At 36.5% G+C, this 13,185-nt stretch overlaps 4 protein-coding genes and 1 non-coding gene across 5 annotated transcripts; 3 read left to right on the plus strand and 2 right to left on the minus strand.

The window, feature by feature from the left end:
- Positions 1–699: 699 nt before the first annotated feature.
- ndufa1 (NADH:ubiquinone oxidoreductase subunit A1) lies at positions 700–1,655 on the minus strand. Its single transcript, XM_051860647.1, has 3 exons — positions 1,144–1,655; positions 922–1,011; positions 700–788 (listed from the first exon to the last, which is right to left on the minus strand). Exons 1-3 carry the CDS (start codon positions 1,243–1,245, stop codon positions 768–770), a joined length of 213 nt encoding a protein of 70 aa, XP_051716607.1. The 5' UTR covers positions 1,246–1,655; the 3' UTR covers positions 700–767.
- Positions 1,656–1,862: 207 nt separating this feature from the next.
- upf3b (UPF3B regulator of nonsense mediated mRNA decay) lies at positions 1,863–6,742 on the plus strand. The gene is made up of 10 exons (XM_051860634.1): positions 1,863–2,090; positions 2,579–2,685; positions 2,778–2,884; positions 3,088–3,186; positions 3,679–3,789; positions 4,193–4,236; positions 4,374–4,565; positions 5,047–5,207; positions 5,332–5,653; positions 5,735–6,742. Exons 1-10 carry the CDS (start codon positions 1,977–1,979, stop codon positions 5,873–5,875), a joined length of 1,398 nt encoding a protein of 465 aa, XP_051716594.1. The 5' UTR covers positions 1,863–1,976; the 3' UTR covers positions 5,876–6,742.
- Positions 6,743–8,145: 1,403 nt separating this feature from the next.
- On the plus strand, positions 8,146–10,361 carry rpl39 (ribosomal protein L39). Its single transcript, XM_051860648.1, has 3 exons — positions 8,146–8,268; positions 8,482–8,585; positions 10,154–10,361. Exons 1-3 carry the CDS (start codon positions 8,266–8,268, stop codon positions 10,200–10,202), a joined length of 156 nt encoding a protein of 51 aa, XP_051716608.1. The 5' UTR covers positions 8,146–8,265; the 3' UTR covers positions 10,203–10,361.
- LOC127494895 (small nucleolar RNA SNORA69) lies at positions 8,712–8,797 on the plus strand. Its single transcript, XR_007925008.1, has one exon. It is a non-coding gene; the product is annotated as a small nucleolar RNA SNORA69 (small nucleolar RNA).
- A 159-nt stretch (positions 10,362–10,520) lies between the features above and the next one.
- sowahd (sosondowah ankyrin repeat domain family d) lies at positions 10,521–13,099 on the minus strand. Its single transcript, XM_051860646.1, has 2 exons — positions 12,303–13,099; positions 10,521–11,870 (listed from the first exon to the last, which is right to left on the minus strand). The coding sequence occupies exon 2, from the start codon at positions 11,758–11,760 to the stop codon at positions 10,684–10,686; it is 1,077 nt and encodes a 358-aa protein (XP_051716606.1). The 5' UTR covers positions 11,761–11,870; positions 12,303–13,099; the 3' UTR covers positions 10,521–10,683.
- Positions 13,100–13,185: the final 86 nt, after the last annotated feature.

Consider the following 13,185-nt stretch of genomic DNA (forward strand, 5'->3'; position numbering starts at 1 on the left):
GTTTCACTTAATTTTACAGTATGTGCACTTTTAGTGTACTTACCAAGAGCGTACTGAATAATATAAGGTAACTATATGGGTTAAGATTAGATTTAGGGGTAGGTTCAGGACTAGTACCTAGTTATTATAATTACTACAATAAGTAGTATACAGTATGTAAATGCAAAATAGGACTATAAAATAAAGTGCTACCAAGGATTCTGTGCAGCCTGGATATTACATAAACATATTACAACCCGTTTATGCGCATTATGTGTACTTTGTATATTTCCAAGTATTCTGTAGATCCATTTAAATTGATCAATTATAATGATTTTAAGCACTACACAATTTTGTAGACTGTGGAGTATATATTATGTACAATGTATTTATCTGTCTCTGTGAAAACTGCAGGGATTGGACCATGCACTCTATATATTAACCCATCATCGTGAAGTGATAAGTTATTTAATTAAATGTTTTTAATGTGCTACTTGAATTCTGGCATCAAAATTAGACAATTACTAATAACTGAAACCTAAGTTAATTGGGAAAGGAATCAAATCTGATCCCGTTCCATAAATCTAATTCAGTAAACCATGTAAAACTATTTCCAAATGTATATTCACACCACAGTGGACCAGTATCAAAACATAACCATGTAACAACTCTTATGAAAATATTTCAAATATTAAAAAAAGATGACACCGGCAAGCAAAATAATAATTTAGAGACAAAATTTTAATAGCTGGACAAAATTTACATTTCAGTTTCATCTGGGTGGCTTTTCACTTGATGTTTTCAAGTCCCTGTGGAAAAAAAACGACAGACAAACAATGAAAAATATTACAACACCTGCTTTGGTGAGTATATTGTCAGTACTGATACATATTTACACAAACTTATACAAGTATTTTTTTTTTTTTTTTTTTTTTTTTTTACCTTGGGTCGGTAATGTTCACCACTTCCAGACACTCTCTTGTCTCTCTCCATCAAATACCAGTGATAGGGGACCCGTGCAATCCGCTTTTCCTATACAAGGGCATACATAAATATCTGGCAAATGTCAGGGTGAAACAAACGTTTCTAACTATTAAAATATTCACTAAAGCATATACACAAGAACTAAAGACTGACAAAACATTGTTCATCATCATCACTCACCTTTCCACCGTTTGTGAACTTCTGGATTTGAGCAGTTGCAACACCAGGAATGATCAGACAAACTGTCATAATAGCAAACCCGGGCAATATCTCATACCACATGGTTGTGGTAAAATATGAGTGTAAAAACACAAAGAAATTGTTGCAGCGGACACGAGTTATTTAATATTTTCCAACAAATTCTTGCAAAAGTGTCATTTACATGGGCCAAAATGTCTGCCCTTATGACGGTCACATAAACAACTTCCGAGAAGTGTATAATTCACTTCCGCATGTGAAAACCTCGCGTGAAATACTGTAGCGCCGCATTGTGGCTCTGGGTACCACTACTACAGTATTAACAGATTAATGGCCACTCCGTTAATCAGGACATGCGTAGCTCAGAATGACGTTTTTGATAATTTAATTTAATTTAAACTATAAAACATAATAAAAGAGTTGGGAGGAGCGCAGAAAAAGTCCAGCCTGTCCACTCTTCATGTAAGAGCAACTTAAGTTCAAAAAAGTATTAGTTTTACAAGCAGTGTGTGCTTTTTTTATGTAATAATTGTGACAGATATGCTGCTATTGCCATCAATTATCATTGAAGTAGAGATTTCTCCCCAGTAAGAGTCCATCTAATCTGACAGGGATGGAAAAGAGTGGAAAAGTGGACGCTCCTCGTCTTATTAAGCGACTCTTTGCGTCATGAACCGTAGCCAATCAGAGACGCCTACTGGTCTTACGGCGAAACAACTGCGGAAAGTTATAGGCATTGGAGAGATAGCAGACACGACTCATAACAACAAGAAACATACGAAGTCAGGCGTCGTTGCAAAAGTTGGCAAAGGACCATGAAGGAGGACAAGGAAAACACGCGTCCCAGAGAAAAGAAAGTGGAAATAAAATGTGACGAAAACGAAAAAGCAGAGAAGCCAAATAAAGAGAAGAAGGAGGCTATGACAAAGGTAACGTTAGTTAGTTAGCAGGCAGGCTAGCTGGCTACATTCCTTGCTACAAATAGTCTACGAACAAAGCAGCTTGGCGCTTTCATTAGAAATACTAAAAATATTGTTTGTGGCTGTATTTGTAGTGCTATGTTTACATATTAGTCGGTGTTTGATTTAAACGTTGCAGATGAACATGCCTGAACATACTTGCAGTCTGGTTAGCAAACCCTCCTGTCAAAGTTTCCAGTCGCTGCGAGCATTTGGCACTTTGTTAGCACTATAACAGAAGAATCATATATCAGTATGTACAGTGGCATGTAAAGTATTCCAACATGTTAGGTTAACAACTCTAACTCTTACAATCTAACACCTTAACCATGTAGACTTACGTGTCGTATGGGTATTACAGTGTATAAAAATTTATAAAGTGTATGTATGCAAGTAATTCCAACATTGATTTTTGTTCTTTTTTTTTTTTTTTTTTTTTTTTTTTACCATATTTTTAGATTGTGATTCGACGTCTGCCTCCAAGTCTAACTAAAGAAGACTTAGAGGAGCAACTGCAGCCTCTTCCAGAGCTGGATTACCTGGAGTTTTTCTCTAGTGATACTAGGTTTGTAGATGCTGAATTTTATAAGATAAATCAGAAAAGTGAAACAAATAATAAGTATTTTATGGCTGATCAATGTGTTTGTTTATTTGCAGTCTTTTCCCTCATCTGTTTGCAAGAGCATATCTGAATTTCAAAAATCAAGATGACATAGTTCTATTCAGAGACCGTTTTGATGGCTACGTGTTTATCGATAATCGAGGTTTGGCTTTTACATGACATTATTATTTCCAGCATTCATTGTTTACTCACAAATTAGACGTTTTAGTAATCAAACTTTTGTGAATTTGCTAATACTCCTTAAATATTGTAGAGATTTCTGTGCTGGTGAACTTCTCTTACAGTGTAAAAAAGTTGTTTTTGTTTTGTTTTTTTGTTTTTTTTTTGGGCGGGGGGATATTATAGGACAAGAATATCCAGCCATTGTTGAGTTTGCGCCATTCCAGAAAGTTGCTAAGAAAAGGAGCAAGAAGAAGGATGCCAAAAGTGGAACAATTGAAGATGGTAAAATATATTTTTCTCTTTGTTTGTAATCACTGCAAACATTAGTTAACATGGGGAAAATGTTAGTCACCATGAAATCAAATTTGACAATTCCTAATTTTTTATGGTATATTGCAGTGCTTATTATAAATGATCTGTCCGTCTACATCATCAGTTTTTTTTATTTATGTGCCCTCATAATATTTGATCTAACACATTAACTAATCTAACTCCCCTCACAATATAACTCCTCTTATCTTCTCTGATGCCGTGGGCACAAGTGTGAGGGCTGGACAATAATTCCTCCCCTCTAGCGACCTGTCAATCACATAAGATTGCAACAATTCACAACAACAGTCCAATCAATATCCCAATAGACATAATTAATTCCTGCACTACATTTTTCCTCATTCGAGAAGCCGCTTTATTCGGATATACATCACAATTGGGGAGAAAATATGATCGGAATTTCCATTTCATGCTGACTTTAATTGTTTACCTGTTTCTTATTAGATGCTGATTACAAAAAGTTTTTGGAGTTCTACAATGGCGATGAGGAAAAATTTCCCTCCAATCCAGAGACTTTACTTGAGGAAATAGAGGCCAAGACAAAAGAACTCAGTGGTGAGTTTTGGCACAAAAGTATGGAAGTTTGTTTCCACCACAGAATAAAAAAATACAAAAGGTAATTGCAACTTTTTATTTCACAATTCTGACTTTTTTCTCAGAGTTGCAAGATACAACTCTCAATTGCGAGTTTTTTAAAGTCATATAACTTGCATTTAACTTATTTAACTCACAATTCTGAGAAAAAAAAAGTGAGATGTAAACTCGCAAAGAAAAAAAGTCAGAATTGTGAGATATAAAGTTGCAATTATCTTTTTTATTTTTTTAGTTTGTGGAGGAAAAACAGGCTTCCATTCTTAAAACAAAACAACTTGATATAGTTTTTTTTAATTTATTTATTTATTTATTTATTTTTTATAAATGTTCTTTTTAAAAATCTTTTAAAATGTTCTTTCCTCAGCTAAAAAGACAACACCTCTCTTGGACTTCCTTAAAAATAAACAGGTAAAGTGAGGGTGTAATATGTACTGATGTAATTGCATACTTCATTAGCCTGTCACCAGTTAATCTGGTTTCCATATATATAATATGCCATACTTTATGTGTAGTGTGTTTATGCACTCTCATCCTGTCTTTCCCAGAGGATTCGAGAAGAGAAAAAAGAAGAGAGGAGACGGAGAGAGCTAGAACGCAAACGCTTACGAGATGAAGAACGGCGTAAGTGGAGAGAGGAGGACAGAAGAAAAAGAAAAGAGGCTGAGAAATTGAAAAAAGGAGAAAAGGCATCTGATAAGGATAAGGACCAACCTAAAGATGACCAGCCAAAAATCAAGGTATGTAATTATGCAAATATAATTAACTACCTAGATTCATTATTATAGTTTCATTACTAAAAGAACAAAAAGTTTGGGGTCAGTAAGGGGAAAAAAAAAACAGTAAATGGAGTAATATTATGAAATATTATTACAATTTAAAATAGCTGTTTTCTATTTGAGCATATAGAATAAAATGTAATGTATTTCTGTGATGGCAAATCTAAATTTTCAGCATCATTACTCCAGTCTTCAGTGTCACATGATCCTTCAGAAATCATTCTAATATGATGATTTGCTGCTCAAGAATCATTTCTTATTTTTATCAACAATAAAAACAGTTGTGCTGCTTAATATTTTTGTGGAAACCATGAATTAAAAGTAAAAAACAAAAAAAAAACAGCATTTATTTCAAATCTTTTGTAACATAAGTGTGTTTACTGTCTTTTGATCAGTTTAATCCATCCTTGCTGAAGTAAACACCTGTTGTTTTGTCTTTCAGCTCTTAAGAAAACCAGAGAAAGCAGACAATGGTGATACTGAGAAGCCAAAAGACAAGCCTAAGAAACAAGACAGAGAGAAACAGAAGGAAGATCGACCTCCTGGAGGAGGAGAGATGAAGAAGCGACAGAATGGTGAACACAGAGAGGAGAAGGGGGCCAAGTAAGTTTGGTTACACTCGACACTAGCACTAGATGAAAAACATTCCCAGCCTTACTCAACCCATCTTTTACTTTCCAAGTCCTTTCATTTTTATATCACGATGTCAATATGCATTGTCATGTAGATCAGAGGATAGTGGGCATAAAGATTATAGAGATCGTGATGGAGACCGAGAGAGAGACCGGGACAGAGACAGAGAGCGCAGACAGAAAGAAAAGGAACGCATCAGAAGGCAGGATGAAGAACGGAGGAGGAGAAGGGAACGTCAGGATGGAGAAAACACCTACAAAAAGAGAGAGGAGGAAGGGAAGAAGGACAAGGAGCGCGTTTGGGAGAAAAGAAAGAATGAAAACACTGGAGAGTCCTCAGTTAATTCTCATACTGAAAAGCCATCAAAGGACAACAAAAAGGAAGACAGTGCCAAAAGGGACCGTCTGAGAAATAAGGTACTTGCTCTTTTTTGATACTTTATCACTGATTTATTTTACATATGGCTAATAATAATTCATTTTACATTTCTGCCTTAGGATCGGCCTGCAATTCAGCTGTACCAGCCCGGGGCGAGGAGCCGTAACCGGGGAGGAGGAGGAGCAGGAGGAGATGGACAGGCAGCGGACAGGAGGGCTGAGCGGGAGTCTAAGAATTCTCAAGAGAAAGCTGCCGAGTGAGGAAGCAGCTCTTCTAGCATGAAATGTCGTCTCAAGAGAGGAGGGGCTCTGTTCTAATCAGGACAAACACCTCAAAAACATGGTGCTGCCAGCAAAAGAAATCCCCACACATTCAACAAAAAAAAACCTCTCGTCACTGACACGAGAGCACATACCTGTTGCCCTCCAGTGCCTGAATGAGCCCCTAAAGTTGCTGTTCATGAGCAAGGCAAGTCCTAACCGACGGTTAGATTTGAGAAACGGGACATAACCATGAGAGAAGCCAAAGTGATTGGACCATGTTAACTCAAAGTGGCCTTACTTTTGGTACACAGCCAAACTTGTTTTACTTCCCTTGCTTTTCTGTTTCGTAGTTTATAAAAGGTCTGATCTAGCTTGCTCAACATTTCTCACTGTTCTGCTTTAGAAAGATCCTCCGCGCCTTACCTGAACCCTTCTCTGGTATCATACAGTGAATTTCACTTCAGACAATCAGTAATGAATTTGTGTTCTTTGAGCATGGATGTAGCCTGCAGCCATTTCTGTTCTGGTTAGGTATTGGTCAGGTGGAAAAGAGCCATGCTTTATGATATGCTGATGCCTTGATCACTGTTAATTCTTTTCTGCAAGTCGAACTAAATTATATGCAAAAACAGATGTGGCCTTTTATAGTTTTGGAATTGAAGCATATCCTACCACTCAGAAAAAGCATCCTCTGGTTAGCTTGGTTTGGAAACTGTCACATGTGCTGTCATCCAACTGTATGTTCCATTGTAACTAATCCTTAACTCAAAACACAGCTTGTTTTCCTTTTATAGTTGCAGCTTTGTCAAAATGTAAAGAGAAATCCAAAAAGACAATAAATGAACAACCTATGTGTTACTTCAAGTGTTTCGTTTTATGTGTTCATTACATTTCTTTGGTAAAACATTTTTTCATTCCACAAAATAGGTGCTTTTTCATTTTGAAAAGTTATTTTTAAAGTTTTTTATTTCATTAACATTTTAAACTTCCTATCAGACAAAGATGTTTTCAAGTGTTGATTGCAATTACATTTAATGTTTAGCTTGGAATATAGCTAATACTTTAAAGTTGAAAAACCTGCTTAATGTGTTTTTTTTTTGTTTTTTTTTTTAGAAATAATTTAATGCTGATTATATTATAAATACAGCTTAAATTATTTGTTTACTGTACAAAATCATAGAAACAAGGTTGACAAAGACTTAAAATATAACAAAGTGATAAAAAAAAAATAGATTTTTTAAGAGATGCGTAGCAATCAAAATTTTTGTTTAACCCTCTATAGTGGACAAAAATGTCTGTCAAAAAAAAAACATAAAAATTTTAAGCTTGGGAGCACTTAAGTTTGGTCTCATTTTAAAGAAGACCCTTGGCGGAATCTTGTTGAAGTAAAAAAAGTTTAAATAGTGAAACCAAAAAAAGTTAGAGGTTTAAGTTTATGAAAATGATTTATGAACATTATTTTATATAAAATATATATTTTATGACACATGTTGAACTCTAAAACTGCTAGAAAATCAAAGCCATAAATTTAAACAAGTTTGAGGTTGATCTCTCAAAAAATGAGCTTTCAGTAAGATTTTGTTTAGGCGCAGTACAAAATTTTTCCCATTAGATGCCAGCAAAGCTCCACTGGAACACACAGTGGTTGGATTTGTGATTTGCAGTAGAGTTTTTGGCGCCATCTGGTAAAAAAAAAAGTAAAAATGTAAATTTTGAAGCCTTGCCAACAAAATGAAAGCCTATAGATTGCCTAAAGATTGCAACATTTTATAGTTCAATGGCCCTGGGATTTAAAATTGCAGTTTTATTGGGTTTCAATGGGGACGTTTTTGTCCAAAAGGTCCTGAGAGGAACTATTTTGCGTACCAAAATAGATTTAAAGGAAATGAGGGTGAAATAGTAGAATTCCAATAAAAATACACACCTGTGCCAAAATGTATGCAGTTGGCATTAACACAGGCAAAATGATAATAAAAAAATAAAAAAAAAACACACAAAAATGTCCATAAGGTCGCACAAGGGTTAAGTATAAAAGAAAAATGGCGCTATTAACAAATTTCAAACGTTGGTGTCAGTTGTTCCATTGTTAATGTCTTCGTTTGCACATATTTAGGAGGGAGTGACATAAAATGAATCTTTTTCGTGGAATGGCCCTGAGGTTTTACGGTTTTAAAAAGATATGCAGTAACTGGATGAAGAATAGCTTACAGCTGCTATTTTCACAAGACGAAATATCAGCATTACGCAGTAGCTCCGTGGAGCCACTGGTCGTCGCTGTGATGTAAAGCAGTAGGTCTATTCGTGACTCGGATATACAGTGTTTGCGTTTCCCATGGTTCCTTCTCTTCGACTACCGCCATAGTGGTGAACGGATTGCGATCTCCGAAATGGTAAGTGAGAATCATAAAACATCGTCTAACACGTTATTGTATTCCTGAACATTGCTTCATTTTTATATATAAGTTGAAGTTCTTAGTTGGTGGTATGTAATATTGAGCCGATTATAGTTCGATGCATAATGAAACATCTCCCCGAAGATGTGTGACGGGATGACTAACTTCAGCCATTGCAGATTACCTGACTGCTTCACAATTGTATTTCAGGCGTCGCACAAAACCTTCAGAATCAAACGCTTCCTCGCCAAGAAGCAGAAGCAGAACAGACCGATCCCACAGTGGATTAGGATGAAAACTGGCAATAAGATCAGGTATGTTGACATGGTTGTGCAGTAGTGGTTATTTGCCGCTGTACTGAACACTGCTAAACTACACCCGCGACTGCAGTCTTAAAGTGCTAGTAGTTTTCTTGTCTTGTAGTTTATAATATCCAAACGAAAGCAGGACGCAATTACAGTGCTAAATTTTGTGGGAGTACTGCCATTATCCTGCTGAGAGCATCATCTGCTGTAGAGCCATGATTACTGTCATCTCCCATATGACGTGTGAATGCTCTGTTGTGGAGACACATTTCCATATGATTATAATTGTGTATTTTTGTTTTTATTTTTATTTTTTAACATTGAGGATAAATTAGAAATGTATCTCATTAAGTAACTTTTACTTGCTTGTCATCATTACATTGTTGCTTCTATAACGTCAAAGGGTTTGTTCACCCAAAAATGAAATTTCTGTCATTACTCACTCATCTGTCGTTCCAAACTCGCAAGACCTTTGTTCATCTTCGGAACGCAAATTAAGATACTTTTGATTAAATTTGAGAGGTATATGGCTCATCTATAGACCGCAATATAACCACCATTTTCAAGGTCCAGAAAGGTACTAAAGACATCGTTAAAACAGTCGACGTGACTGCAATGGTTCAACCTAATTTCGTTGCGACGAGAATACTTTTTGTGCGCAAAAACAAAAATAACGACTTTATTCAACAATATCTTCTCTTGTGTCATTCTCATACATTGTTTAAAATCCAGCGCTTCCAGGTTCTACGTCAGAATGCCGACTCCTGCGTCAGCATTACACGCATGTGTTGTGCTGCTCACGTGTGCAGCTTTGGCCAATATTGAGCTGATGTTGTGCCATATTCTGACCCCTGCCAAATTATAACCTCTAGTATAGGTTTAGAATTAGGCAATCAGGTACCGACTTCAACGAGGGGGGTAATAATTTGGCAGGGAGTCGAAATTCGGCACAACGGCGGCATTCGGATGTAAACACCAAAGCCATCACTGTGCTTACTGCATGACCTGCATAAGGATAATGACAGGGAAGAGGAGAGATTGTTGAATAAAGTGGTTGTTTTGTTTTTGCGCACAAAAAGTATTCTCATCGCTTCATAAAATTAAGGTTGAACCACTGCAGTCACGTCGACTGTTTTAATGATGTCTTTAGTACCTTTCTGGACCTTGAAAGTGTTGATTATATTGCTGTCTATGGAGGAGTCATATACCTCTCAGATTTCATCAAAAATATCTTAATTTGTGTTCTGAAGATGAACGAAGGTCTTACGGGTGTGGAACGACATGAGAGTGAGTAATTAATGACAAATTTTATTTTTGGGTGAACTAACCCTTTAACAATGCATGAAAGTGATACAAGCAGTGTTTATTAGACTTAATTTGGTGACAATTTAACCTTGCATTCGCTTGGTTAATTTGCTACTCTTTATACTTTAAACCCTCTTGTTTATGATTTTCTTAGCCACATTGTTTTTAGTTTTAGAGCAGAGTAGTTTACAAGAAAAACAAAGATTCCAGTGTACTTCATTTTAATGGGTGTTTTCCTGTGTGATGCTTTATATTTGCTAATCTCTTTGCAGATACAACTCCAAGAGGAGACACTGGAGAAGGACCAAGCTGGGCTTGTAAACAAGATTTACTTCAGCATCCCCCTCCAGCTGTTCCTTGCCAGGACCACCAACTCATCCAGAGCTGGAGAGAAGCCATGCTATCTGGAACAGCAGTCTCTTTTGTACAGATATTCTGGTTATGTCCTTGCTAAATAAAAGATTTGTCATCAAACCAGAATTATTTGGATCCTTTTGTTTTGTGAAAATGCCGAAGTTGAAATTTTCCAGTGGGTGGTTCTGCAAAAGATTGTTGTCCTGCACTTTCATTGTCTGTCTTTCGGCTTTTAGGATAAACACTAAACCTATTTATCCTTTATAAAAACAGTTGTCTCCAGTATTTGTGAGAAGTTCCTTGCAATTTAGTTTATTAAACATATTAAAGTACATCATATAATACATGGCACTGTTATCAGGTTAAATATTTGCCATATTGCCATACAAATCTTGTTGCTAATAAAAACATTTCAAGTGTATAACAGTAATGACCTGACAAACAAGTCTCAGGCCTTTTCGAGCAGACCAACGTTGTACAACATCCTCTTAAATGATGCAAATCGCTGGCGTGCAAATCCTCCTAAGTTGTCCACCTCAACTCTATTTTCTTGAGTATGTTCTTCAAGTCGAGTTTGTGCTTGACTTGCACTGTTGTTCACATTCAAAACCCATATGAAGGATTCATCATCCCAGGCTCCCAGAAGCTCCTTAATTTCTGTTGGTGCGTTGTCTTTAAGATACTGCCATGCCCTTTTCCCACTGTAGTCCATGACGTCTACATTAGCACTGAATGCACCAACCAAAATCTTCACAACCATATACTGGTTATGCATAGCAGCCAAATGTAGAGGCGTCAGACCTCCACTGCCTCTCAAATTCACATTCACTGACAGCCCCTCTTGTTCAGCATGCCTGAGAAGCTTAATCAGTGTCTCGTCCTTTCCATTTTTGGCCAACCAGTGGAGAGCCGTAAAACCACTAATAAAGTCTTTTCTGCTCAATAAACTGGGATCTTCAGCGAGAAATTCCACCATAGTGTCATAATTCCCATCCACAGCAGAGAGCATCCACGCGTGCTCCATGGGATCCAACGCCCAAAGCGCGCCGCTGTTCACAGTGTCGCCGTTCGCAGCCTCTTCCTCCTCTTCTTCTTTTGACGATTTGTGTTTGGATGATAAAATACTTGACAATCCAGATTTGTTATTCAGAAACAACTCTTTTAAATACTTCTTACGCATAGCAGGAGTGAGGGAGCCCTTCTCCGAAGCATCAACGGATAGTCTGCGGGAGGTGCTGCTGCCCGGTTCGGAGACCTCCAGCTGTTTTTGAAGTCTGGATCTGCGCGAGGAGGCGCTGAACGCAGGAGACACGGGGCGAGACCCATGTCTTGAGTATCGCTCTTCAAGATTTGAGCGAAATTGGCTTGTTATCCTGTTTTTAGGGGAATCTGAACTACTTCCATCATTGCCTGAGGCTTTACAGTCTGAATCTTTTGGTTCTTCGGAAGGCAGTGCTGCTTCTCCCACAGGGGTATTAAAATGTTCCTCAGACCTGATGGGCCCACTGCTGCTCCCCTCATACATACTGGCGGATCCCCGGGAAGCTATTTAGATAAGATCCTAACTGAAGAGCCTTATATAACCAGAGAAAAACATCTTCCTTGTATCCACTTCTCGGCTGTAAATGTTCAAATCTGGATGGGGGAAAAGGAATATAATATGCTTCAATGGAATAAGATAAATTAACAAATAATAAGATTAATAATTTAATTTAAAGGAAAACAACATAGGCCTATTTAAGCAACATGAATGATTTTGTTTTCTCTTGGGGAAAGAAACGAGCGCTTCTTCCTCATTTGTGTTCCTCTTTTTGTGTTTGTTTTTAAAACGAAACATTCACAGTAATGACAATTTTACATATATTATACTATTATATATCACATTATTTAATCTTTGAATCTATAAACTCATAGTTTAGCTTCTTAAGTTACGTTTCATAAATTCAGTGGTTGATTTACGTCTGATTAAAGTCTGAAAAATAAAATTACATCGACGTTATGTTTTCTCCTTCTCGTAATGTTTCAGGAAAAATATTAGTTTTATTAATAAGTGTCATTGAACCTAACCTGTATTTCAGGTGTTCATCAGATGCCGTCACCTGTTGTCCGCATACAGCTCTTCAAGTAGGCTGGTCTTCTCTCGTCCCTCTGAATAAAGCTGTCTACAGTTAAACCAAATAGGTTTATAGGGCTTTGCAAACTTTGAACGCTTAGTTAAACGACAAGTTTTCTTTTCCGGGAATCAGAAAATGCTAACCGAAACTATTCAAGTGTGTTTTTCCTCAGTGTCCATTTCCGACATACAAACCCTCCCCTTGATAAAGTCTAAAGTTCAAATAGCCTACACTGACTAAATCAACACTTGTCTTCAAACCCATGACACTTGTCACTATTCAGTTGGCTGATTGAACAGAGCAGGAAGTTTGGCTAATTCAATAATGATTTAATATAAAATAATATAAAAAATATTATTTTATAGGCTACTTCATTATAAAATGTTACGTCAATTTTTTTAAATAAATAACCTTCAAGCAACACAACTACCATTCATAATATTCATAAATATGAATATTTAACATTTAAAATAATATACGCTATGTAGCTAAATTAGTCCAAATTATAAAATGCATAAAAACAAGAGGCGAATGATATTATAATATTATAACTTCGAAAAATTGGACTATTAGCCTATTATTAAACGGTTAAGTCAGTTGACGTATGTTCCATATTTGCATTAAAATCGTTACTTCTTTTAAAAATTGAATAATTAAGATATATTCCGTGAAAAGTGCCATTCAGCATCCTTTACTGTAGTTAGAACTGTGGAAATACGCGTTATAGCTGTTGAGCTGAAGACGAAGAAGACTGTACCATTTAATGAAATGGGGGGTCATATTGTGGCACTTTGTTTTTAATATCATGAGTTTTCTGAGTGCTCTAATTATCGAAC

This window comes from Ctenopharyngodon idella, chromosome 14, assembly GCF_019924925.1.
Source record: "Ctenopharyngodon idella isolate HZGC_01 chromosome 14, HZGC01, whole genome shotgun sequence".
In the NCBI taxonomy this organism is placed as follows: Eukaryota; Metazoa; Chordata; class Actinopteri; order Cypriniformes; family Xenocyprididae; genus Ctenopharyngodon; species Ctenopharyngodon idella.

What these genes read in the sequence shown, in the direction of transcription:
- ndufa1 (XM_051860647.1), bottom strand. Translation starts at nt 1,245, where the DNA reads ATGTGGTATGAGATATTGCCCGGGTTTGCTATTATGACAGTTTGTCTG. An exon ending in AGTTCACAAACGGTGGAAAG is followed by an intron (nt 1,012 to 1,143) that starts GTGAGTGATGAT and finishes GCCCTTGTATAG; the next exon opens with GAAAAGCGGATTGCACGGGT. An exon ending in GTGAACATTACCGACCCAAG is followed by an intron (nt 789 to 921) that starts GTAAAAAAAAAA and finishes TTTTTTCCACAG; the next exon opens with GGACTTGAAAACATCAAGTG.
- upf3b (XM_051860634.1), top strand. Translation starts at nt 1,977, where the DNA reads ATGAAGGAGGACAAGGAAAACACGCGTCCCAGAGAAAAGAAAGTGGAA. An exon ending in AGAAGGAGGCTATGACAAAG is followed by an intron (nt 2,091 to 2,578) that starts GTAACGTTAGTT and finishes CCATATTTTTAG; the next exon opens with ATTGTGATTCGACGTCTGCC. An exon ending in ATGACCAGCCAAAAATCAAG is followed by an intron (nt 4,566 to 5,046) that starts GTATGTAATTAT and finishes TTTGTCTTTCAG; the next exon opens with CTCTTAAGAAAACCAGAGAA.
- sowahd (XM_051860646.1), bottom strand. Translation starts at nt 11,760, where the DNA reads ATGTATGAGGGGAGCAGCAGTGGGCCCATCAGGTCTGAGGAACATTTT.
- rpl39 (XM_051860648.1), top strand. An exon ending in AAAACTGGCAATAAGATCAG is followed by an intron (nt 8,586 to 10,153) that starts GTATGTTGACAT and finishes ATCTCTTTGCAG; the next exon opens with ATACAACTCCAAGAGGAGAC.